Genomic DNA, 23,393 nt, shown 5'->3' on the forward strand with positions numbered 1-23,393 from the left:
AATATAAACGGTTTCCAATCAACTGTTGCGATTCTTTAGCCTCTGCTCGTTCCTCGTACACTCATCAGTCTAATAATGTGAACAAAAGATCAATGTTACTCTCGTTTGTTGAATCGAGGCGATCATCAAGCTCAAGCCACACCATGCAACGGATTTCACTGTGGCGTAGTGGCGACCTTCATGTCTATGATGACATTGATCTTATAAGCATTTCATGAATCAGAATCATTGTAGAAACTCGTTCTTATAGTTGCATTATTATCATCAAATTGTTTCATATGAACTTTTTAAGTCCTTTCAAATTTCCCACGCAGGTCAAAATATTCACCTATCTATTTCAGTCTCGTCGGAATCTCCATATAGTTCCAACATTAGCAAACATGAGTTGGATGGATTCGTGGTCGCGCCCCTCAAAGCATTCCGCTGTTCCGCCACCTCTCTATTTAACGGCAGGAGAAAGTGTTCCTTACTGTCTAACATGTGGTCGAGTCATGAGTTAGCACCGTGATGAACATTTTTTGAGCTCTTTCTAATACATCCAACAGGCACCAAAAAGGCCAGCAAAAAATCCAATAATGAGGTCAAATACTGTTCAGACAGGTGTCGGAACCGAAAGCCGGGGAAACTAGATAGAAAGATTGAGCAAGCCATTGTTGCACTGTTGGACCAGGAGAAAGACTCGGGTCTGGAGAAAACTGGTGCAAAGGATCGTTTTGTGAAAGGAGACCATCGAATTATTGTTACCTGTGATGAAATTGAAGAGATTGTATTTGGGAGTCGATTTGACCCTGAGAAAGTTTTTGGGAGAAGGAAAAATCGTAGAAGTCGAGCAATTGGAGGAACGAATGTTGATGCGGAATGGAAAACTGTTGATATGGAAAGCAGTGAGGACTCCGCTAGCGATGATGCACCTCAAGAGCCTTTGAATTCAAGAATTGGGCCAATGATACGCCCACCACAGACCGAATCGGATATCAATTTCAGTGTTGGGGGCGAGAGGGGTAAGGCTGAGAGAACGGAGGAGTCGGCTTCGGACTTACAGAAGAAGGTTAATGGCCAAAAACAAGCGGAAGAAAGAGAGATGGTTCGGAGGGCAGCTAGGAGGGCTGTTGTCTTTGGCTTTATCGTTGAAGAGCCTCCCGAAACCAGTCCATCTCAAGCCTCCAAGGGCTCAAGGCACAAAAAGACGACAAGCTGGGAGGAGAATGTTGTAAAAGAGCCTATCAGGCGCAAATGCGAGGCCTTGATGCAAGGCTCAGTAGTTGAGCCAAGCTACGCTAAGGGGAATTGGTCTATAAGATGGCGGGAGTAGCTAGCTATCTCTTCCCATAATACCCACCGTTAATTATATGCATTGAGGGTTGAGGTGAGCACTCGCATAAGAGAGAGAAAGCAGAATTTCCGTTAAATTATATTGGACGTTATATAAACAAAACTTTAACCATCGCAGATCAAACTTTTATTTGATCATCGGGAGGCACATATTGGGGAGCAGCCAGAAAGTCCCGAATGGTCGCTACAAATCAGACCCCTAGTCAAGACATTATCGGGACAAGAGGAAGCAGATAATCAGGTTCTGTACAGGGAAATCCGGTTGTCGAGACTATCGAGACTCAAAGCAAAACAGTATTGAAAGTTGATTACACAAATTCTACAGATTCTTTAAAGGTTGGGAGGCGCGCAGCTGCGTGAGTCTAATTGTGCGAAGTCGGTTTGACTTCCCTTGGAGTCACTTGCCATCTACTTGGGTGACTTTTGTGATACACGCTCATCTTCTGCATGCGCAATGTAGCAAAGGCGAGGTTTACTAGAAGCGCCACGGTGAAATCCATAAGATCATTAGATACAGTCGGCCTCTCAATCCTTATGATCCCCAATATCAGGAGCATGAAATGGTTCATTGAATGGTCGCAATTCAATAGCTTGCCTTTCAGACAATCAGCTTTCCGATATCATACCTATATTGAAAGATTATAGGCCAACCAAGTGTTCTAAGCTTCAAAGAAATGATGTGCAAGCCCAAAATGTGATTTCACAATCACCCGCATAAGTATATGCAGGCTCATTCCATATCATCAACGCAATGGTTGCACTCGCGTATCTTCTTCCTTAATGGTAATTGCTGACAACTTTGAGAGACCCTGTCAGACTCCATGACTCGAGTCAAGTACTTGGTCTATTACACATCCCATCCTATGATCACATCTTACCCCTCTTCAAAATATATTAAATAGTGGATATTTTCATTGCAGGAAGCTATACATCGAATCCCATCATAGCTATGATGTCTTCTATTGAAAATGGTAGTTTTGTTCTCATTGCACTTTTTTTCTGCTCAATTGTTTCCAAGATTGCTTGGGAGCTTTGCTTCTCTCCATTGAGACATTTCCCGGGCCCGGTTGCTGCAAAGTTTACGAACGTTTATCGTGCATTTAAAGCATACCTGGGATCCATGGACGAAACGCAAAGAAACTGGCATCGTAATTATGGCGTAGCTGTTCGAATTGGCCCAAAAACCATCAGTCTGAGTGATCCATCTTTGATTGGGACGATATATGCAACCAAAAATGCCTGGCTCAAGGTAGGTGGATGGAGCTTCAATAGCTATAACCTTCCCACTTTGGCACTGACAGCTCCTTGCTAGAGCGAGATGTACAAGGCCAATGATGCACTCATCGAAGGGAAACGGATATCGAATATTTTCAATTCTAGAGATCCTTTGTGGCATGAAAAATACGTTAAACCCATCAGGAGTCTTTGGACCATGACAAAGGTTCTGGACATCGAACCCTTGGTTGACGAAACTTTGGGGATATTCATCGATAAGCTAAGTGCGAATTTTGCGGCTGAATCGAAGACATGTATGGTGGATGATTGGCTAGCGTACTGTATGTATCATGCTGCCATAGCAGATTTCTAGTGTTGATCTGAAATTCCATAACAGTTGCCTGGGATGTGTCGGCAAACGTCAGCTTTGGACGACCATTCGGATTGATTGACCAAGAAAGGGATGTCGATAACCTCCTTCTTGAATCCCAAAGGTCGCTTTACTACTTCGCCGCGGTCAGTCAAATTCCATGGATTGACCATTTTCTTGACAAGAACCCAATAATTCGGATTGGTCCCAGGCCTACTGTAACGGGGATCCTGTACTGCATCAAGGTTGTTGCTCAATATCGAGAAGAGCTCTTATCGGCGGGCCACAAGCACAAAACCATCAACCACTACCTCGATAAATATTTCAAGCTCAAAGAAACGAACCCGGACCTAATCGATGACAACCAAATTGTAACATATTTAATACTCAGTATTCTTGCAGGCGGTGACACGACCGCATCAACCATGAGGGCTGTTCTATACTACCTTTCCAAAAATGCATCCGCTTATACAAAACTGACCGCCGAGCTAGACCATGCGAATCTCTCACTGCCAGCGCAATGGAAGGATATACATAATCTTCCTTACTTGAGTGCAGTGCTCCACGAGGCTATGCGCATTAATCCGGGTGCTGCTATGATGTTAGAGCGAGTTGTTCCCGATTCTGGATTTGCTCTTCCCGACGGAAGATTTATTCCCCCTGGCACTTCGGTGGGTATCAACCCCGCAGTCTCGAATCGGGACCGTAAAACCTTCGGATCTGATGTCGATTCCTTTAATCCGGATCGCTGGCTGCAAATGAAAGGAGAGAGTTCAGAAGATTTTGAAGCTCGTCACAAACAGATGATTAAATCTGTCGATTTTATATTCGGTGGTGGTAGTCGAGTATGCATGGGGAAATACTTCGTTCAGCTGGAATTGTGGAAAACGATGGCTACTCTATACAGTATTTTCGATGTGAGTTCTTCAAGCCTTGCCCTTTCCGCATCAGACACCGTCGCCATATTTCAAATTTCAATCGGATTTCGTTGTTGAAACTCGTTTGACTGTCTAGATAAAACTCGAGGATCCCAATCACAGCTGGAAATATCATAATGCCTTCTTCGTATATCAACGGGATATTCCCATGAAGATATCCAGGCGGACTCGAGCTCGAACTTAATCCGACATGAGCAACTCAAGGTAACAGTTCGTGGAAGTAGATATGGAAAAGCTAGTATGAAATGATATTCACTTTTGAACGGCATACTCATTCTGTTCGGTTTAGATTCTTTTGTCTAGTTAGAGTGTTAACATGATGTTTCTAAGCTACTTTCCCTGGAATTAGTCAAAAGGTTCAGTTCACAGATAGTAGTCAATCTGCCTACCTCTAACGAAAGCAAAAGTTTCTGCTGATCACAATCTCTTGCCTTAAAACAAATTGGCTTTCCAGCATTTGGAAATCCACCCTTTCTCTTCGTTTTGTGCACTTCTCAACATTGCTTGAGCGGGGAGAAGTCGTCTAATACCTATCAATAAACACATCCGCATTCTGTGCAAAGTGACTCCACGCATAGTCGAGGTTCCAGACATACCAAGAAACAATTCACTAGATAACGCATAGTCACCCAAGCTCTCTGAAGAACCACCCCTTCAGTCAAGCCCATAAAAGCCAATGTTTGTGATCATATGAGGATACAATTGTTTTGAACCGACATGCTATGAATCCTCACGCGCTTCCATAGCACTTCCATGACCCTCGCTACAGACTCTAGTAATAAGAAAAGGGTTCGTTGAGATGAGGGTGAAGTTTAGAAACACAGTCCCGACACATCTATCAAAGTATCCTGTGAAATTGGTTGCATACTCCTAGTTCAAGAACTGAAGAAATTTCTTTTATCAAACGTAGCATTTTAGTAATCCTTGATTTCTTTTCACTTTCATATCCTCAAAAATAATTCACTACATACATGTGACATCCAACCATCACCAACGTAAAGTCGACTCTCGTCTCATCTTCTATCTATCCCCACCCACGAGCAAAAAAAGAACCTGTCCACTTCAAACCCAAATAAAACAAACCAGCAAAAGTTCAGCCTTTTCGGCTTAGTCTCCCAGTTATGCCAGTACTATATGGACCACTGTACCTACTTTTTTCCCATTTTGAAGCGGGTACTATACCACTGCGCCATGGGAGATGTGTTCGGATGCTAGGATCGATCTTGTTTGGAGATATGTATGTGTGATGGGTGGAAGATTCACTAGTAGGCTGGCTGGTGTATGTTGGTGATGGTGTTGGGTTGTGTGGGAAACATACTGAATACTCAAAAGTTGCATCTTAGGTCGCATCAAGAGAATATTAGATATAGTATTCAACTCAAGATCGAACGATTGTATGTCCTCCAAGAGATCATTTCGTAAAACGTTGTATGAAACCAATTTTTCAAACTCAATTTCGGATGGAGGCCTCTGTACGAGGCAGAAGCGTAGCCATCAACGAAGGTCGCTCTCTGATGTTCAAGATTGAACCCTTTTCGAGGATCTAGACAGCTGTTCGAGCATACTGAACAAAGACGGTCAATCGTATAATACAGTCGTTTTATATGACATAATCGTTTTACAGCCCACTGTCTAATACCGAGGATACCATTTGGGCGTCTTGCGATGAAGAAAGGAAGGACTAGAGTGTAGTGATCCAGTCCATGACTGGGCGTATGATGATGATTTGCTGAGGCTTGACTCAGGTCTGATTTGAGTAATCACTACCTGGCTGCATTTACATAGTCAAGATGTTGAGTCAATGAAGTTCAAGATCTTGAGCTAAGATAGCAAGCAAAGAATGCATCTCGTGCACGTAGGTCTAATGATAAATGCAACAGACTGGTTCAAACTTAAACGATGACGCGTTTCTGGTGACTAACTCTAATTTTGGATTCGAGACACTCTGCATCTCTATACCTACAACAATGCAATGGTTATTTCACACTTGATTGACTTTGATTCTTTGCGTGGGTCAACATAATGAAAGACAATGAGCAGACTTCCAGCTCCCTTTGGCGCACATGGCTCTCCATCTTTCACATTCTCCAGATAGTTTGCCATGAAATACCACCATTAACCTTCTGAAAATGATAACACAGAGAAATTCGACAAACGCGATGCCGGAAAGGATTTATATTCCCCATTCACGAGATGTTTCCAAGCAATGGTCTGACATGATACCCGCTGTACGTTCTTTTAGCTATGAGCAAAGGTATATCTGTCGTTGAAAGTTTCGACAATGCATCCGCTCGAGATCCAGCTTTCATCTTAACACCAGCTATGAATCTGAGACCTATCTCCAGAACTTGGAAATCGAATAGAAGAATGTCTAGTTAGACTTTCCAGAGGCTGTTGCATCCAAGTCTGATTTCATTTTGGTGGGGGATTCCTAACCTGATAGGTCTCAGATTTTCTTATTGAATGGATGGATATGAAGATGTCATATAAGCCTCCATCGCCAGGTCTCTTAATCAATAATGCCATCACGCATTTGAATAGGCCTCCACGTAAGCGAAAAAGCAGCGGAAACCGATCACTCTCAACATTACCTACTTGAACGTACCATGAACTCGTTTTCGAATAAATACTCAAACTCAAGAATATCAGAACAAATCTGAACCTCCTTCATACTTAAAGTTAAAATTATTTATATTAAAATAACAACACCAAGAGTCTGAAAATTTTCGAGTCCTTTCAAAGGGTGATTAATTCCCGCTTGTTGCATCGCTGACGTAGAGCGGGCATGTAACCGATATTGTATCCGTGCATCGGCTCGGTACCACGTAAATCCGCCATGTCCCCGAAATGTGTTCAATTGGAGCTCTTACGTGGCTCCGAGCTCCCCTCGTGAATTTCAATTCCTAAATTCCAATACACAACGAATTCGTCAATCAAAATGCGTTTCTTACGCTCTTTAATACCTTCATTGGTACTTGCTGGTGCCGGAATCGTAACGGCAGCTTCATCCTGGGGCTTTGATGAAGCTGTTGTTTCTGTGAGCGGAAAAAGTGCTGGGGGTTTCAAGGACAAGTACGTTGGTTTAGAAAGATGATGATACATTTCTGAAAGACATATGGTTTCCAAAGTAAAATATACTAATTGATTGCTTTACAGACTATCAGACCATGTCCCTCTTGCGAAAGCGGTTTCTCTTGGCGCAGCAGACACTCTTAAAATCGTCCTCACAGCTGCTGAAGATCGTGCTGCCAAACGACCACATCAAGCATTCTTACTCTTGAGAGAGCAAGATACTGGACTCGAAGTTACTTTCCCATTCTCCGTAAAGGAGTCTGGCAAGGGAAAGGTTGACTTTGTAAGTTTTACAGGCAATTGACTAAATCGATTGGACCATGCTAATAGATATACAGTCTCAAAAAGATCTTCCAATTCAACTTCTCACAAGCTCCAAACCTTTACGTGCTACTCTTGTTCTTGCGTCCTTTGGCTCCGCACAAGCATTCAGCAACCACGTCTTTGACCTCGATCTGACCCTCGATGCCAGCCAGCCAATACCCACCTACGAGAAACCAATGAGATACGGAAAACTGCCTGAGATCAACCACATTTTCCGCGCCGATCCTCAGAGTGGACCTAGGATCTTTTCCCTTGTATTCTCGCTCGCAGTCCTAGCAACTGTTCCAGTGTTGTTGGGTGCTGTACGTATTCATTATTCAGATCTTTTGGGTCATAGTACTAACACTTGCTTAATAGTGGGCTTACCTTGGAGCTAATCTTTCTCACTTATCGAAAGCCACTTCCGCCGCACCAATCTCACACGCCCTATTTTATGGTTCAATTATTGCCATGGAAGGAATCTTCTTCTTGTACTACTCAAGCTGGAACTTGTTCCAGACTTTACCCGCTGCAGGTGTGGTAGCATTAGTCGCATTCTTGAGTGGGAGCAAAGCGCTTTCCGAAGTGCAAAGTCGACGATTGGCAGGAGAGAGATAATATTGTGGTTATATCGAAGTACAAAAGTTTGAAAAATGTTTGGGGCTGCATATAGAGTATGTGATATAGGAGTGAGGTGTACAATACCAAAAAAAGAATGGCAAGCCAGTCAGTGTGCAAACTTTGGACCCCAAGAGGAAACGATACTTTTGTCTTTCGATTTCGCCAATAAATAGGTATCTTCATAGGTAGTGCAATCAGCTATAGCAGCTTTTGCATGCTCATCGTTTTATTCGCCTTGATTCTTCCACGCAATCATCATGTCAATTTTCTCCTCAAACATTGGAGCCACTCAATTCATCTGTGCCTTCGAAAAATCAAGCTCTGGATGTTCCTTTTGAAACTTCTCCAAAATCTCTTTCTTTTTCCTCTCCTCGCTGCTGATTCCCCCATTCGCTTCCTTGTCTCTCTGTTCCCACATCATCTTCTCCACCATGCCCCTCGTCTCTCCGTCTAGATCTCCCAATTTACTATTCTCAGGTGTAATTTTGGTAACATCTATCTTTGGTGCTGAGACGACAACATGAGCCCACCATTCCATTTTGTTTACTTTATCGAGGTGGATTTCGAGAGCTTTGCTACCCGAGGGAAGACTAGATAATGTCCAGGTACTATCGTCGAGGAAGATAGCGTGAGGGAGTGCATCCTATATGGCAATATGTCAGTCGGAGAAGGGTGATCAATAGAGGAGGCCTAGCTCAAGAAAGGGCATACGTCAATAATGGGAGTTTGACCCTTGACAGATACTTTTAGCGATTGGCGTTTGATATCAACGATGAGATCTTTAGCTTTGAGGTTTCCGGAGATCTCGATGGTGATATCCAGATCGGTAATCGTTTGGGTCCATTTGTAGGGCAGGGCGGCTTGCTCTGCTGCTTCCTTTGCGCGTGCTGCGGCGTCTTCTTGGGGTGTTGGCTCTGAAAGTTTTGGTTAGTTGAAATATTGGAGGGTGGGAATGGCGGGGTAGCTGAGGTGAAGCTGGGCAGGTATAGAAAGTGCGTGTTGTGAGCAAATAGCCACAAGATTTTTCTAATATATGAATATACAAAAGGATTGGAATATGAACACACCTTTGTCTGCCATCTTTGCAAGTAATGTACAGTATTTGTGATTTACAATCGTTAATTCAACTGTTCAGTTATCGAAAAGTAGACAAGGCTCGGAGAGGTGGCTTGCTTATAAAGCCACATTGAGCGCCACATTGGAAATGGCAGGCTTCAATTTAGCCTCGTCTTTATTCACAGAAGCACCAGCGATTTAGTTATATTCTTCTACATCTATGTTTGAACTACGATTGAGAACCTGAACCAAATCATCTTTCAATAACCCCACAAAATCAAAGATTGCTCCGGAGCACCGCACACAAAAATGCCTAAACCCCTCGACATCTCTAATCCATCCGATGACATCTGTCCCATATGTAAATCCAACCGTTATCTCAACCGCGATCTCGAATTCCTCATCAACCCAGAATGTTACCACAAGATGTGTTCCACCTGCGTGGACCGCATCTTTACCTCCGGACCCGCGCCGTGTCCCGTTCTCCACTGCGGACGCACATTACGCAAAAAGGGATTCAAATCTGCGTTTTTTGAGGATCTAGGCATAGAACGCGAATGTGACATTCGACGTCGAGTAAACGAAGTGTTCAATCGCAACGAAGATGATTTCGAGACGTTGTTGGATTACAACAATTATTTAGAAGAGACGGAATGCATGGTCTTTGATCTGGTCAATGGGAAGGGCAAAGTAAAGCAAGACGCGGAGGAGAAGCTAAGGAGGTTTAGAGAAGCGAACCGCGGAGCCATTGAGGAGAATAAGAATGCGAGGTTGAGGGAGGTGGAGATGGGGAAGAGGAAGGAGTTAGAGGACAGGGAGATGGCGAAGCAGAGGAGGCTGGCGGCTATGAGAGAAGAGGCAGAGGAGAAGGCTGATGTTGAGAAGAGTCGCAAGCAGGTTTTGGACCAATTGGCTACCGGCAAGGGAAATGCAGCTGATATTACACAACAAGCGCACAAGATTATTTTGAAGAAGACTTCGGCGAGAAGAACCTTGGGAGAAAGGGATGCTGCGGTTAGTGCTGGAACTGGTAGCGCTGATGGGGATGGCCTTACGATTAGAGGTCTAAAGAAGAAGGTGGCGCCTGTGGCAGAGAAACCCTATGATCCCTTTGGAGGAATTGCTCTTACACCTACGAGATATGTATTACGGGATGATTACGAGAACCAGTGGGTTGATAAGAGTGTCAAGCGTGACCCCAGACATATGGCTGGTGGTTACAGCCTTCAAGAATATTATGGAAGAGCTATGCACGATGCTTTTAGTGGCCTTGAAATATTTATCGAGGATGAGATGCGAGATCGAGTTCAATCAAGCTCTCCTTCTGGTGCTACCATGGCAGCCGCACAAGCATCCACGGGAGAAATAAAGCTAAAGGTGGCGGATAGAATGGAAGTTGATGTATTTTGATAAGATACCTAATGTGTAACACATAGGGACGGGAAGGGATTTGCACGGTTCAAGGAGTTCAAGGAGTTCAAAGGCAAATGGGATGGTTACTGGCGTCTGAGCTCATCCGGACATAGTTATACATTCAAAGGACAGGCCTTTGTAATTAGTTACCTGGAGCTAGATACCTCTTAAGTAGGCATAAGCAAATTTAATATCACATCGTGCATTTTTGATGCCCTTAAACATTGCTCCGATCTTCAAATTCCATTACCCTCAGAACGCCATGCTTGTAATGATCCTTGAAACACCAAAAAATGTTTATCATAGCACAAAAGTCCACGAGAACCATGATGTCCAAAATATTCATGGACTTTCCTTCACGAATCTCCGTCCTGATCACTGCTGCCAAGCTTGCTGTTGTCCGGGCCGAGGAAATACAGGAACCGTCGGGATATGGTCTAAACCACCGCCTATCGGTTGCTGGGCGTTTTGCCAGCCCATACCAGTAACCGTATTGACAAATTGACTCTGACGGAATGGGTTTGTGTTTCCAGTAGGCTGTGGCGCAAGACTGGCACCACTGGTCTGGGGCCGATCAGCTGATTGAATGGATAGATTTTTGGCAAAAGGGTTTGTGCCTGTTTGCATCGCCCTGAGAGGAGCTGCCATTTGTTGCTGAAATTGCTGGTCAGGTGGTGGTGTGTAAGGTTGTGATTGCGGCGATGCTGACTTGGCAAAAGGGTTTGTTGATTGCCTAGTCACTGGTGATGTGATAGGAGGTGAAGCTGGGAATGAAGGCCCAGTCATTCCCGTGGTGTTCGTCATCATCGATTGTCGAAAAGGATTTGTCTGCTGTGGAGTCTGTGAATTCATTTGTTGCTGTCCCTGTTGCTGGAAGTTTACAGCCGATTCTTGTGGAATAGGTGAGAGACCCGATGGCTGAAATTGTTGCTGAGGAGTGTAACCACCAAATCCAACACCCGTAAAATTTGGTTGCATGGGTTGCGGTTGCTGCTGTTGTTGCTGCATTGGTACCTGTGGCTGCATATTGAAGGCGCCATTAAAGCCTTGCTGTTGAGCAAATTGTCCGGGATCTTGGAAGCCCGGTTGTTGTTGTTGTTGTTGTTGTTGAATGAATCCATTCTGCTGGAGTTGCTGTTGCTGTTGCATTTGAAAAGGGTCACCGTTAAATTGAGGTTGCTGCTGCAACGCTGCCTGGGAGGCAATTGGCTGTGGTGTATCAATGGAATCGAAGAAGTCAATCAAATCTGCAGCGGGTGCTTTAGGGGGTTGTGTGGTGGCGCTCGAAGAAGACGCTTGCCCTGCATCGGGAAAAGAACGACCAGTCGCAGCCCTACTTTCGCTTTCACTCTTGGAAGGTACTGCAAATGGTTTGCTTGAGCCATTGCTTCCACTCTTTCCACCCTTGCTAGACTCCTGCTCAGCAAGATATTGCCTTCGATTTACCTCAAAATCTGGATCCATCAAGTAATCCTCTAGCTGCTTTCCAAGATTGACAGGTGCATGCTTGAGCTTTGGTACTTCCACTCTCGTTTGATGCTCATATTGACGTGCAACACTGAGGTAGGAAACCACAAAATCCGTTTGCCGGGTAAAGTTTCTGTATATCTCCATAGCTCGTTCTGCATCGGGTTTTGACATCTCGAAAAAGTGGCCTAAAACCGTCAGCTAACAGTTCCCCTACTTGTGAAACTTATATACCTAATATATTGATCATGGCCTGATTTATGACGTGAAACAACGCCAGAAGATCCAATACTAGCATCCGAAAGACTGTAATCGTAATCTCATTGTCCGGCTCGTTATCCAAAACCTAAACAGCGGTTTAGCATTGTTCACCCTAGTCTGAGCATCTTTAATCGTACGTCGCATTTCAGTAATGATGTGATCTGATGCTGCACAGATTCTGTTTCTCTCAACAGTCCCTTCTCCACCGATAACTTCTCAAGTCTTCCCTCTGCACCACGTACAAAATCGCATTTTGTATCCCGAAATGATTTCGCGCGCTCGGTCAAATAGTTGGTATAATGTCGAATATTCCGTCCCTGGGTTTGCACTTTGCCATGCTCTGTTAGCACGGCCGCTATGAGATTACCTGTCGTGGCTGAGCCATCATACAGAGAGTCGCAAAAGGAGTTTTCTCTGGGTACACACCATCGGTGAAACTACTTATTGCTAGCATGTTCCTATGACGCGCAAGATATGCCAATGTTACATCTGGAGACCCTTCTCTGATCATCAAATGGACTGTGATCAAACTCTTGAATACCACCGTCCATGTCGAATCGCGAAGTCGATTTTGTAATGCTCGAAATACTTCAGCTACTCCTGCTTCGCCCGAATGGGTAGCTATCAAGATATGCTCGATGTATCTGTTTAGTGATTAATTAATTAATGCGACGGAGGATTTGATCGGGGTCAAATACTTTGACTTGGGAGGGGCAGCCTATTCACAGTTATACTCAGTATATGATCTTCAACCACGAGGAGACACAAGACAATGTCGAGCATGCCATACCTTGATCTTCGTCGCGCCTTTCACGGATTTCTCAAAAGAACTCGACATCTCAAATATTGGTATTGCCAGCTACAATGCGACAAATAAAGCCAGGGGGGAGTATTCCACTCCCAAATGGCGAGTTTCCCTCTTATCGAAGTGGAATGGATATTATATTATGTAGGTCCGGATGTATTCGGGAATGTATGAGTGAGCAAAGGGGTAATGAGGATGATTATCGTTTGAGTTATGTGGCACAGAAGGTTGTGTAGATGTTAAGAAGGAATTTGAGTTGAGCTTTTGAAAGTCGACGTCTGTTAGTGTGTGCTTGTTTTACTCGTTGGGGGGGGCTTTGTCGTGTATGATAGTTCAATTATTAGTTTATTAGTCTTGATTGTAGGTACACATTCGTAGCGGTGCCGTAAATGTGCTTAATCGAAATGATGACAAGGAATATAATTAATGAAGAACCCCTTGCAAGATGGACCAAACAAGATGCAAAAGGATGCAAAAGGACTTCAAGGTATTATTGAGGATATACTGAGGAGTAAATGATGAGTTATATCTTGAATCGTACACCAATGCGAATAATAAATGCTAGTTTTACGTACGGAGTGCACCTAGTACGCCAACACCATGATAAGAATAAGATAGATATAAGGATCAATTTGGTGTCACATCAAGTTTGTTTTATTTCACTCTCATCTGTTTACCATAATACCACCCTCACGGTCCTCACCATTCATTCCCGATTTAGTTATTGCACGCCATGTCATTCAAATCTAGCACCGTTCGCAATGAGAGTGGATACGCAGCTACTAGCAACCCGATGGTCCGAAATACTAACTTACCCCTTCTATGGGTATCAGTACATATCTGACTGACTAGGTGAGTACAGAGTAGTACTGTAGTACCGGTAGATATGAAGATATCATACCTTGATCAGTCAGTTTTATATTGAGATAGATATGGTCCGTGATAACCTCCTAAGAGTCTAAACAAGAGACTGCAAAGTAGGAGAGAAAACCTTCATATATTAATTTTACGAATTAGAATTGTATCTAGAGACTCCTTCACACCTAGGTAGGTAGGTACCTGATCGTCTCGCATACGCCCATTTTCCTTTTTCCAACCAACCATTTCTTCATACATGTGCTGTCACCAAAGCTCACTGGGTCCTCCTGTCTGCTCGGATCAAATGCAACTTCCAAGTAGGTACCATGAATTTCCCAAGGATATCGATATCTAGATTGGCGAATAGTCATCAGCCACAACTGGATCGGGATATTCTCCAGTATTTCAACACGCACAAGAAGTTTATGGATATCACATCATCATCTCTCATGTATAAAATTCAAGGTAACTTGTAAATTGATTGATCTTTCAGCTATGTATGTAAGTCGAAAAAGTGAATCAATAAAAAGAAATTATGCTCGAGTATGACACTGAGATCAAGACCCCCCCAATAGAGTACTTACTTCAGAACACAAACCCTTCTTCCCCGCTCTAAAAAAAAAAGAACAGTTTGCTTCAGAAATGGTTCCTGGTTTCCATGCTGAAACGGTTGCTTTTTTGTTCTTGATATCGCCAATACATTAACAAAATAAACAAACTATGAAAATGAGAAGAAATGAAGTCTATATTAGCACGGATGTCTTTGACCTGAAGAATAATAGTCGAGCTCCAGAGGATGACCATTGAAATGATTCACTCCATCGCCTTCTTCATTATATAATAGTTATCCAAAATGAAGCCTTCCAAGATTTAGGGGTCAGAGATGCCTTTATCGCGTCCGTTAAAACAAGGAGAGTGTGTCGAACGCTTATTTCACTCTTCCATCCAGTTCTCGCAAGCAGACCACTGAAGCCCGGTGAAGGGAGAGTTTGCAGGCTCGAAAAGGAGGAATCGTACTCAAATAATACACGCTGGCTTTTCATCATCTGTCAAACATACGTTAGCAATTGCGCATGGATTGGAATTGTCAATGTTGGGGTCTTACATGTTTAAAACTTGGAAGGATGAAGAGGGAAAGAGAATCTGAAAAAGTTCGCGACATAATATAAAAATTCTTGAAAGCGGAATTTGCCGAGACGCTAACCACACCTAGAGAGCTTCGACATCTTCATATACTTATTGTACAGTGCTCTTGTATAAATCATATAAATCGAATAATTCATGAACTTCTACAAAAAAGAAACAGATTTCAAGTCATGACCTTAGTATTGTGCTGTCGCAGGCACTTACTAAGAAATGTGATCTTATGTGCGCGTAAGACTGCACCATGGACTCGCACAAACGGCTCCCCCTCATTGCTTGCTGTTCATCAGAGAAGTTTCACCAATACCAGCTCTCGTTTGAATGGAGCAGAAGAACAAGTTAACTTTGACACAAGTGGCACGCCTTGGAATGAATACAAGGATAGCAGTAAGCATTGATATTGTAATATTTTGTATATTGCTGATGCCCTCTATAAAGTCGCTCTGCCAAAGTCCAATCTCGATCCATTACATCCATGGGAACAATTGCAACCATTGAATATTGGCAAAAGGGTCACTGTTACTGGTTTCCTGCGCAATAAGAAGCAGCTGGGTAAGGGACTTATTTTTGCTACAATAAGTAGAGGGTCTTCAGCAAACCCAGGAATTCAGGTTGTATTAAAAGATAGCCCCGAAGAGGGGAAGATTAGAGATGCCTTCAAAAGTTTTAAAGACATCAGGGAGCACAGCGCTGTATCTGTGACTGGAATTTTACAGTCCAGAATAAAGAAGCCAGACCAAACGGCAGAAATTGTGCCCGACTCACTGGCTACTGAGGGAGCTTCCGAATCGATTCCTTTGAAACTGTCTCAATTACTTTCAAATTTTGACATCCATGCCGAAGATGTGAGAGCAATCAATTCATTCCCTAGAGACATCGTTGTTGGACCTGCTCAGAAATTTGGGCCTGATTCCAGGCATCTTGAAATTCGATTCGAGCCAGATCTTTATGAAAGATTAATGTTTCGGTCAAAGCTAGCTAAATTAGTGAGAAAATATCTATATTCTGTGAGCTTTGATGAGATTGAGACTCCCATCTTATTCAAATCAACGCCTGAAGGTGCCAGAGAATTCCTTGTCCCTACTAGAAAACCGGGCTATGCATACGCTCTGCCACAAAGCCCTCAACAGTACAAACAAATCTTGATGGCAAGCGGCGTCGCCAAATATTTCCAATTTGCTAAATGCTTTCGGGATGAAGATCTTCGTGCGGATAGGCAGCCAGAATTTACTCAGGTACTGTATTTTGAATTGATACAGTTTACAAGTGCTAATGCCAAATAGATTGACATGGAAATGTCATGGGCGGATGGCCAATATGTCATGCAGACAGTTGAAGAACTTGTAAAGGGCATACATAGGCAGATTCAACCTGAACAGCTTGAAGTCGCCAACAACATTGAATTGCCAAAAACAGAGTTTCCAAGGATGACATATGAGGAAGCGATGTCGAAGCATGGGTCTGACAAACCCGATCTCAGGATTTTGGACTTGGTAATTTATTCTGTCACCATCCCTAAAGCAAAGCTAATGGTAATAGATTCATCGAGTGGATGCTATTATTCCAGAAAATCTCAAGGGAATGATGACTTCGATTGAAAACCCTATAATCGAAGCTTTCAAGTTCCGACTTGATGGCAATTCTAGAAAGGTACAACAGTTCATCCGCAAGTTTATGGATTCTGCAGGTGCCGAACAATTCCAGAAAAATCCTGATGGTCCTCCTGGAATATTTGTATTCGATCCTAGAAGGCCATTAGAAGGCCTACAAGCATTTGGATTTGAAGGTGCCGAGGCATTGAAACAGCTCTACTCTTCTCTTCCAGCTTCTTCGCACAATAATGATGATCCACGAGGGCCTAATGCAACAACCACATTTGATGAAGGAGATCTACTCATCCTTCAAGCGCGACCAAATACTCCCCATTCCGGCGGTTCCACTACTCTAGGTAAACTCCGGCTAGCACTCTACAGAGCCGCAATTTCCGAACAACTTCTTGCTCCTACTCCAGGGTTTCATTATCTCTGGGTCACAGACTTTCCGCTCTTTACCCTCAATACTGCCAACCCAGCCGATCCTGGTCAAGGTGGCACATCAGGGTTCTCTTCTACTCACCACCCATTTACTGCCCCTAAAACCGCTGATGATATCGACCTCCTATTCACTGACCCTCTCGCAGTCACCGCAGATCACTATGATCTTGTACTCAACGGCGTCGAACTCGGCGGTGGCTCGAAACGTGTCCATTCAGCCGAGGTACAAAAGTTCATTATGAAAAATGTGTTGAAGATGAGCGACGAGAGAATGTCAGATTTTAATCATTTGTTTGAAGCATTAAGAGCTGGCTGTCCACCTCACGCGGGATTTGCCATTGGCTTCGATAGATGGGTCGCAGTACTGACAGGAAGAGAGAGTGTCAGGGATGTCATATTCTTCCCGAAAGGAAATAAAGGCGAGGACGCCATGGTGGGAAGTCCGGGACTGATCACAAGCGAGCAAGAGGAAACATACAATCTAAAGTCTAGATGAGACTAGGGCACAAGTGAAAAGATTCTTGAGGATTCATGAACACGAGTAAGAATGTGTCAATGTTGAACGATAAATTAGATGTACAACTATGGCCTACAGTCTCGACATACATCATGGCAGCATTGATCGGCATTGAAAATTTATTGGATATCATAAATATCTCCCCTCCACTCCCCCCTCGTTTGTAACACAAAGCAAATGTTACGTACATACCAAACATCACACAAACCAAAATGATTTTTTCGCCGCATAGCGTGCTTCCAAAAAAAAAAGACACAAGAAATATGATGCAATTTCCTCGTGTAGCCTCAAGCCTACGTGCTATTCAGTCGTGTACCAGTTGTACAGTATATCAGTGTTTCCAAAAAATCAAGTCTATGAACTCATTCGCTTGATTTTCTTGAACCGAATGCACACCATAGAACCACGAGGGGGAAACCAAACCAATTATTTCTTTGTTCCTCACACGTTGACTCGTGCATATTTGTTGCATCATGCACGATACCGCCAAAGTTGACGCGATATTCATATGATGCATTGATGATGTATATTTGCATGCGGTGGAACTCTACAATGATGAGCGGAGCGGGAATCATCGTGATGCGTTTCGGAACTGCTTTAGGTAGGTACGTAGGTTGATAGACAGAGCAGAATAGAATTATACAGGACAGGACAGCAAGCAATTCCCAAGGGGAAAAAAGTCGTTTGTTGCCTGCCGAGTCGGGAGCGAATGTCATTGTACGTCTATCGATTAATCAATGGTTCAATTCCGTCTGTTCTGTGACAGATCATGGTTGGAGGCTCTCGTCTGGCTCCGTGTTGTCGAATACCCTCGCGGAATAGATGCAGTGTATAGTTCGCGGGACGATTAATTGTTTGTGGAATTCTTGGAAGAACAGTTGGTAACAAAATAAATTTCTAATTAAAAATCCCCCTTTCGTGTATTATACCTCGTGGCCTTGGGCCTCTTTATCCTCTATCTAATACCTCGTCAGCCTAGGAGCTGATCGTGTATGTATATGGTAAACTGTATACATAACTCTCTCCCCTTGCCTTCGTTGTCCCTGCTCTACCAAGTCCCGTTTGAAACCAACAATCCCATTCCCAGATATCTTTAGAAAATCGTAATCATAAAATCCGTCATTGCATAAGTCATCTCTCGTCCGCTGCACGGTACTCAATCCTCGAGGCTCCTTTTAACGCCATCAGAACCTCTTGTATCCCAGTAAAACTCCACCTTTCAGAAAGACCATAACTCTATCAGTTTGCTTCGCATCTAGACAACCTTAATGCGTCCACTCCACACCTTGGAGATCTCTCTCCACTTCATTCCAATGCACTTCGCTCGCTTGTTGCTGATGTACATCGTATTCCTCCACAACCCAAGACTTGTAATCTCTAGGTTCGTTCTCATATCGCTTGATTGCTTCACCTTGATGCTTGTGTTCAGCTGAATCCGTTTGGGATGACTGCGATGAGGATGAGATTGCGGATGAAGATGAAGAGTGTGAGGCACTTGAGCCCTGTTGGGCCCTTTGAGAGGCAGAGGATGAGGTCGAGTTTGATTTTGAGGATGCTGATGGTGTGGAGAGATATTCTTTGGAGGATCTTGAGGAAGAAGAGGATTTCTGGCTTGAGTTGCACATTGTTGAGTAAATGTCTTTTGGATCGTTTTAGTCAGGTTGATGCTCCGGATTATGATTGAGTCAAGTAGAGCTAGTGCTGATGAGTCGAGAGGACTGGAGAGTCGAAGTAATGAAGGAAGAAAGAGCAATTATATAGTTGTAGGTTATCGAGTTTGACGTGGTCAATTAATGCATATAAACGATACACAGAACTATAGATGTGTATTTGCCACTGGGATGCTGCATATATAGTAGGGGCGCATCAAGTCTTTCCATGTATGGAAATTAAAGTCTTCAAGCTCTATGAATTAAGGATATATGAAAAGATATGACCAATATGAAGGACGAGAAGAACAAAAGAGCTCTTCTCGTTGCGATATACCGAACGGGTGATCGACCATCAATTCAACGGGTGTACTTTCAAATGCCAGAAAAGCTCCTTGAATTACACGAAGAACATGCCGCAATACCCCTTTCTATACCCGACTCGAGCACAAAACGCTCTAGGGCTCTGAAAAAAGGGCGAATACTACCCGCCTTGAAGATCATCGCCCTAGCACGATATCGAAAAGAAGGGCGGTGAACCCTAGAAATAAGTACAAGATCATCGACGACTCCGGCAATTGATCCCATAGGATAAATTAAGCTTGTTTGAGTGTAATATCGCTATCAAGGATCACGACGTGAGAATTATATTTCCCCATGTCTGTACAATCTCACACCAATTTTTCTGAACGGCATTTGCAAAATCCAATAGTAAATGCCATGTCGGCATTAGTTTAGTCTCGGATATTGGCGGATATGCAATAGAGGTAACCTTACAAACGGAAGAGGGCGCTCAGGGCGGTGCAAGGTACACTGAGGCTCATGTACTTGTCGAACGTGCACACCCAAGGCAGTAAAAACTAGATTAGATTGATTGCTTTTTGTCTCAGAATTCGTGGAACACGAAGTCGTGAGGATTTTGAATATGACATTCGGGTGTAAAATGCTCTCGGGCCGGAAACAGAGGAGCTGAAGCTTCCGAAAACGAGGAACACAAACACCAGCTGTCTAAAGAATTCGGCTCGTTGTGCTGCCTCGATTCGATGATCTTGTCCCTTGGATTCCGGGCCAGACTAGAGTCGGAACAGGCCGAGAACATGAGTAGTTGGCATTTGTGTTCTTGTCCACCCCACGTGGGTTTGCTATTGGGGGCGAGGATGAAGACATACGGACGGAAAGGGGTACGATGTAGTGTAATATGAAGATAGTTGGAATCAGTGACAACTCTCATTAAAATGGGAGCGAGTGTGAGGCAAAATTAATGCCCAATAGCCACTACCTAACCTAGAATCTTGATCAATAAGGGCGGAGGTCAAATGGGTGCGGTCAGATGTGTCGCGCTCACCATCTCAGATTATGTTAGACTACATATATTGGGTGCGACTCTAGGAAGTTTGATACTAAAGTAGCGATCTGGGTCATGTGATGCTAGTACAGTGTCATTAAAGGCACCTTGATAATTACTAATAGTTACTAAGAAAGAGTTCTATTCATCTATGGGTTTCTAGGCACTCACACTTATACTTCGATTCCGCTCTTGCTCAAAATCGATCCTTCTGGTGTCTACGAATGAGAGGCCATGTATCAATCAAACTCACAATTAGAATGTGAAAATTAGTAACGGGGATATCTAATGGACCTAGATATATGTTCAGAGCAAGTCACATATTTTCCCCTAAGCTACAGTTAAGTGACAATGTGGTGCTGATACTTTGAGGGAGATTCTAATCGTGTATATTTGATATATATCTTGTGCAAGATGCATTTCCAACCTCTACCAGCTTCGGCAATTTATTAAAACCAAGTTCTCTCTTCGGATAGGGACATAGTGATTGACTTACTGGATTTGGTAATTTCGTGTGACAGAGATGTTTCTGTCAGATATCCAGGACAATAATGCATGAATGTTGAAACATATTAAATATCAGAATTCATACATTCTTGTAAGATCATGAGTAAAAATTTAAACCTAATAGCTCCTTTAATTATTCATTAGTTATCGTCTCAATCAAAATAAGCATAGGAGTTCGAGTTTCATAATAACATTTTCAGTATGCCGACTTAGAATCTTGTTACCTCTGATTGGCAGCTGCCGCCGCAACTTAGATTCTCATTTTCTATCTTGATATAGATTATTTTCTCCATGACTAGTACAGCAAGCAGGACGGTACTCAAAACCAGTATCTATAGTCGAACATCACGCTTGATGCTACTTGGACTGGACTCCCTCACCCAAGTAGAGTTTTCCTGTGTAACTTAGCACAGCACATCATAAGGTTCATAATACTAGTTGAATAAGAGTGTTGAAGAATATTTTTGAACGGATAAGAAACGTGGTATGACAGTACAGCCGGATCAAATTTGCACAACACAATACTCAAGACAAAGAACGCCAACAAAAAACTAGATACGAGAATAAACGTATCCATTCGACCAGAGAGGAACTCAATATCACCGTAATACTATAAATTAGTAGACTCGAGTGCAGAGTGGTAGAATCGTGAACGGCATGTTACCCTCGCGAACTCTTTGCACATATGACAGGCGTATTCAGCTGATACTGATGCTTTTTAGGATTCTCGTTGTTCATGGTTTCAAGGATAACTTTTGCTTTGTCTTGAATGGAATGCTGCTTGAAAACACTTTCTTTGACAATACTTTCTTTTTTTAACAATCCTTTCTGTGGATTTCATTCTGGAAGAGGAGCTGTGAGCAACTTCTTATGCCTTGCAATCCTTATCGGTAGACAGTGTTGTGAGGTTTTGCATTTGATCTGAACTCGAAAGATTAGCACATTTTGCATAGATGCAAAAGAAAGGGGACAAGCTTGGATTATGGGTTTATAACTTTTGACGGGACTATCAACTTCACATTCAATTTATTTCACATGATATTCATACAGAATTGGAACTTATTTTTTTTTTAAGGATATTGTATTGCAGTCAAAGAAGCAAGTAAAGTAAGTACCAGACCTACTATATCTCACTCAGTAACTTCAAAATTCATCTGATCTACAAATGAAATTATACAGTACTCTCCAACCTCCACTTGACGCAATCGCTTGGGCCCTCAGGTCGCGGGCTCGACTGAAGCCTCGGTGTTTCTCTCTTTCCAACAAACAATGCAAACTCTCGTTTCATTCACCACTACCACTTGATAGCGAGGGCAATCAGTTGGACGGCAGTTCGTTAGTTCCTGGTAAGTGCAACCCTCGATACTGAGAGTGCAGTCTCCGCATACATAATAAACTTGGCGTTCTTGCACATGGTTAAGTTTAAAATGGGCTGAGAGGGTTTGCTGGTAGATACTATGAATATAGCTTTTGGTAGAGTGTACTTTTTAGGTATTGATGTTACTGTGACTTAGAGTTGAATATTATAACGTGAGCCTGGAGAATATATACACAAGTAGTAGGGTTGTTCCGTCATTGTTTTGAATGTGATATCAGCGCGAGTAATAATTGTAGAAACTCGGCTAAGCAACAGTCTGTGAACAATGCCACAATTTCCACAATTTTCTTTATCACGTGAATGATCTGAAGTTATTACAATCAGCTTGACGTAGATGATAAGATCAGGCGGATGATGGGATGTTAGGCAGTAGGCCAAGTTGGGTATGCTATAGAAGTCATTTATCTCGAAAAAGTCATATCTTTGAAACTATTTCCAAAAAGAATGCAGATTGAAGAAGTAAGTTCTTTAGATTAAAATAAACCACAAGATTCATCAACTAAATGTCACTAAGCTCAAATGGAGAATGGAACTTTCCACCGTATCAAGGTATACAAAAGTTATGGCTAAGGGTGGATGGAAACGTTTGAAGTCAATCTAGCAAGAGCAATTGGAGGCAAGCGTGATAAAAAGCCATCACTTGATAGCGACCGATGTACACGTCGCTACTGATATGAATTCTTGTGATCTGAAAAGCAATTGGATGACATTGTAGGTACAAGAAGGTCCTTGGGTTTTAAGTAGCTCGCGCGGCGTATGATCCGACAATGAGAAGCTCTCCAGGGCTACTACTTCAAGTAAATTATCCACATAATGCAGAAGACTGAATGCATCTCATAGATTGGAATATCTCCAAATATCCTCAAATAGTGACAGCTTTGATTATCAAACTGCACTTCGGACGATTGAACGCCCTGCCTCGAGACTGCTGAGGTTGTTGGGGACAGAATCTCTCCACGCAATGTTACTTCAAAGTGCCCAGGTTTGTTGTTCATCAATTAATATTGATTAATGTTGAGAACATCGATAGCTCATCTTCTGCTTTCGAGATACCATACGTCTTTTGGCACGTCTGAATAGACAAAGTTCAAGGTATTCCAAGGTTAAATC

The 23,393-nt window shown here is 43.0% G+C and overlaps 8 protein-coding genes across 8 annotated transcripts; 5 read left to right on the forward strand and 3 right to left on the reverse strand.

Moving 5' to 3' along the window:
* Positions 1-380: 380 nt before the first annotated feature.
* EAF01_006058 (uncharacterized protein) lies at positions 381-1,312 on the forward strand (the record flags this gene model as incomplete). Its single annotated transcript, XM_038914312.1, has 2 exons — positions 381-495; positions 546-1,312. 2 exons carry the CDS (start codon positions 381-383, stop codon positions 1,310-1,312), a joined length of 882 nt encoding a protein of 293 aa, XP_038770761.1.
* A 969-nt stretch (positions 1,313-2,281) lies between these two features.
* EAF01_006059 (uncharacterized protein) lies at positions 2,282-4,039 on the forward strand (the record flags this gene model as incomplete). Its single annotated transcript, XM_038914313.1, has 4 exons — positions 2,282-2,581; positions 2,645-2,888; positions 2,945-3,834; positions 3,932-4,039. 4 exons carry the CDS (start codon positions 2,282-2,284, stop codon positions 4,037-4,039), a joined length of 1,542 nt encoding a protein of 513 aa, XP_038770762.1.
* A 2,754-nt stretch (positions 4,040-6,793) lies between these two features.
* Positions 6,794-7,848, forward strand: EAF01_006060 (uncharacterized protein; the record flags this gene model as incomplete). Its single annotated transcript, XM_038914314.1, has 4 exons — positions 6,794-6,927; positions 7,012-7,210; positions 7,266-7,553; positions 7,609-7,848. 4 exons carry the CDS (start codon positions 6,794-6,796, stop codon positions 7,846-7,848), a joined length of 861 nt encoding a protein of 286 aa, XP_038770763.1.
* A 292-nt stretch (positions 7,849-8,140) lies between these two features.
* On the reverse strand, positions 8,141-8,931 carry EAF01_006061 (uncharacterized protein; the record flags this gene model as incomplete). Its single annotated transcript, XM_038914315.1, has 3 exons — positions 8,141-8,494; positions 8,563-8,765; positions 8,919-8,931. 3 exons carry the CDS (start codon positions 8,929-8,931, stop codon positions 8,141-8,143), a joined length of 570 nt encoding a protein of 189 aa, XP_038770764.1.
* A 285-nt stretch (positions 8,932-9,216) lies between these two features.
* On the forward strand, positions 9,217-10,317 carry EAF01_006062 (uncharacterized protein; the record flags this gene model as incomplete). Its single annotated transcript, XM_038914316.1, has 1 exon — positions 9,217-10,317. One exon carries the CDS (start codon positions 9,217-9,219, stop codon positions 10,315-10,317), a length of 1,101 nt encoding a protein of 366 aa, XP_038770765.1.
* A 378-nt stretch (positions 10,318-10,695) lies between these two features.
* On the reverse strand, positions 10,696-12,886 carry EAF01_006063 (uncharacterized protein; the record flags this gene model as incomplete). The annotated part of the gene is made up of 6 exons (XM_038914317.1): positions 10,696-11,975; positions 12,022-12,133; positions 12,186-12,376; positions 12,475-12,692; positions 12,747-12,766; positions 12,839-12,886. The coding sequence occupies 6 exons, from the start codon at positions 12,884-12,886 to the stop codon at positions 10,696-10,698; spliced, it is 1,869 nt and encodes a 622-aa protein (XP_038770766.1).
* Positions 12,887-15,027: 2,141 nt separating this feature from the next.
* EAF01_006064 (uncharacterized protein) lies at positions 15,028-17,383 on the forward strand (the record flags this gene model as incomplete). Its single annotated transcript, XM_038914318.1, has 4 exons — positions 15,028-15,241; positions 15,293-16,089; positions 16,138-16,347; positions 16,394-17,383. The coding sequence occupies 4 exons, from the start codon at positions 15,028-15,030 to the stop codon at positions 17,381-17,383; spliced, it is 2,211 nt and encodes a 736-aa protein (XP_038770767.1).
* A 1,286-nt stretch (positions 17,384-18,669) lies between these two features.
* On the reverse strand, positions 18,670-19,029 carry EAF01_006065 (uncharacterized protein; the record flags this gene model as incomplete). Its single annotated transcript, XM_038914319.1, has 1 exon — positions 18,670-19,029. The coding sequence occupies one exon, from the start codon at positions 19,027-19,029 to the stop codon at positions 18,670-18,672; it is 360 nt and encodes a 119-aa protein (XP_038770768.1).
* Positions 19,030-23,393: the final 4,364 nt, after the last annotated feature.

This window comes from Botrytis porri, assembly GCF_014898465.1.
Source record: "Botrytis porri strain MUCL 3234 chromosome Unknown BPOR_007, whole genome shotgun sequence".
Taxonomy (NCBI): domain Eukaryota; kingdom Fungi; phylum Ascomycota; class Leotiomycetes; order Helotiales; family Sclerotiniaceae; genus Botrytis; species Botrytis porri.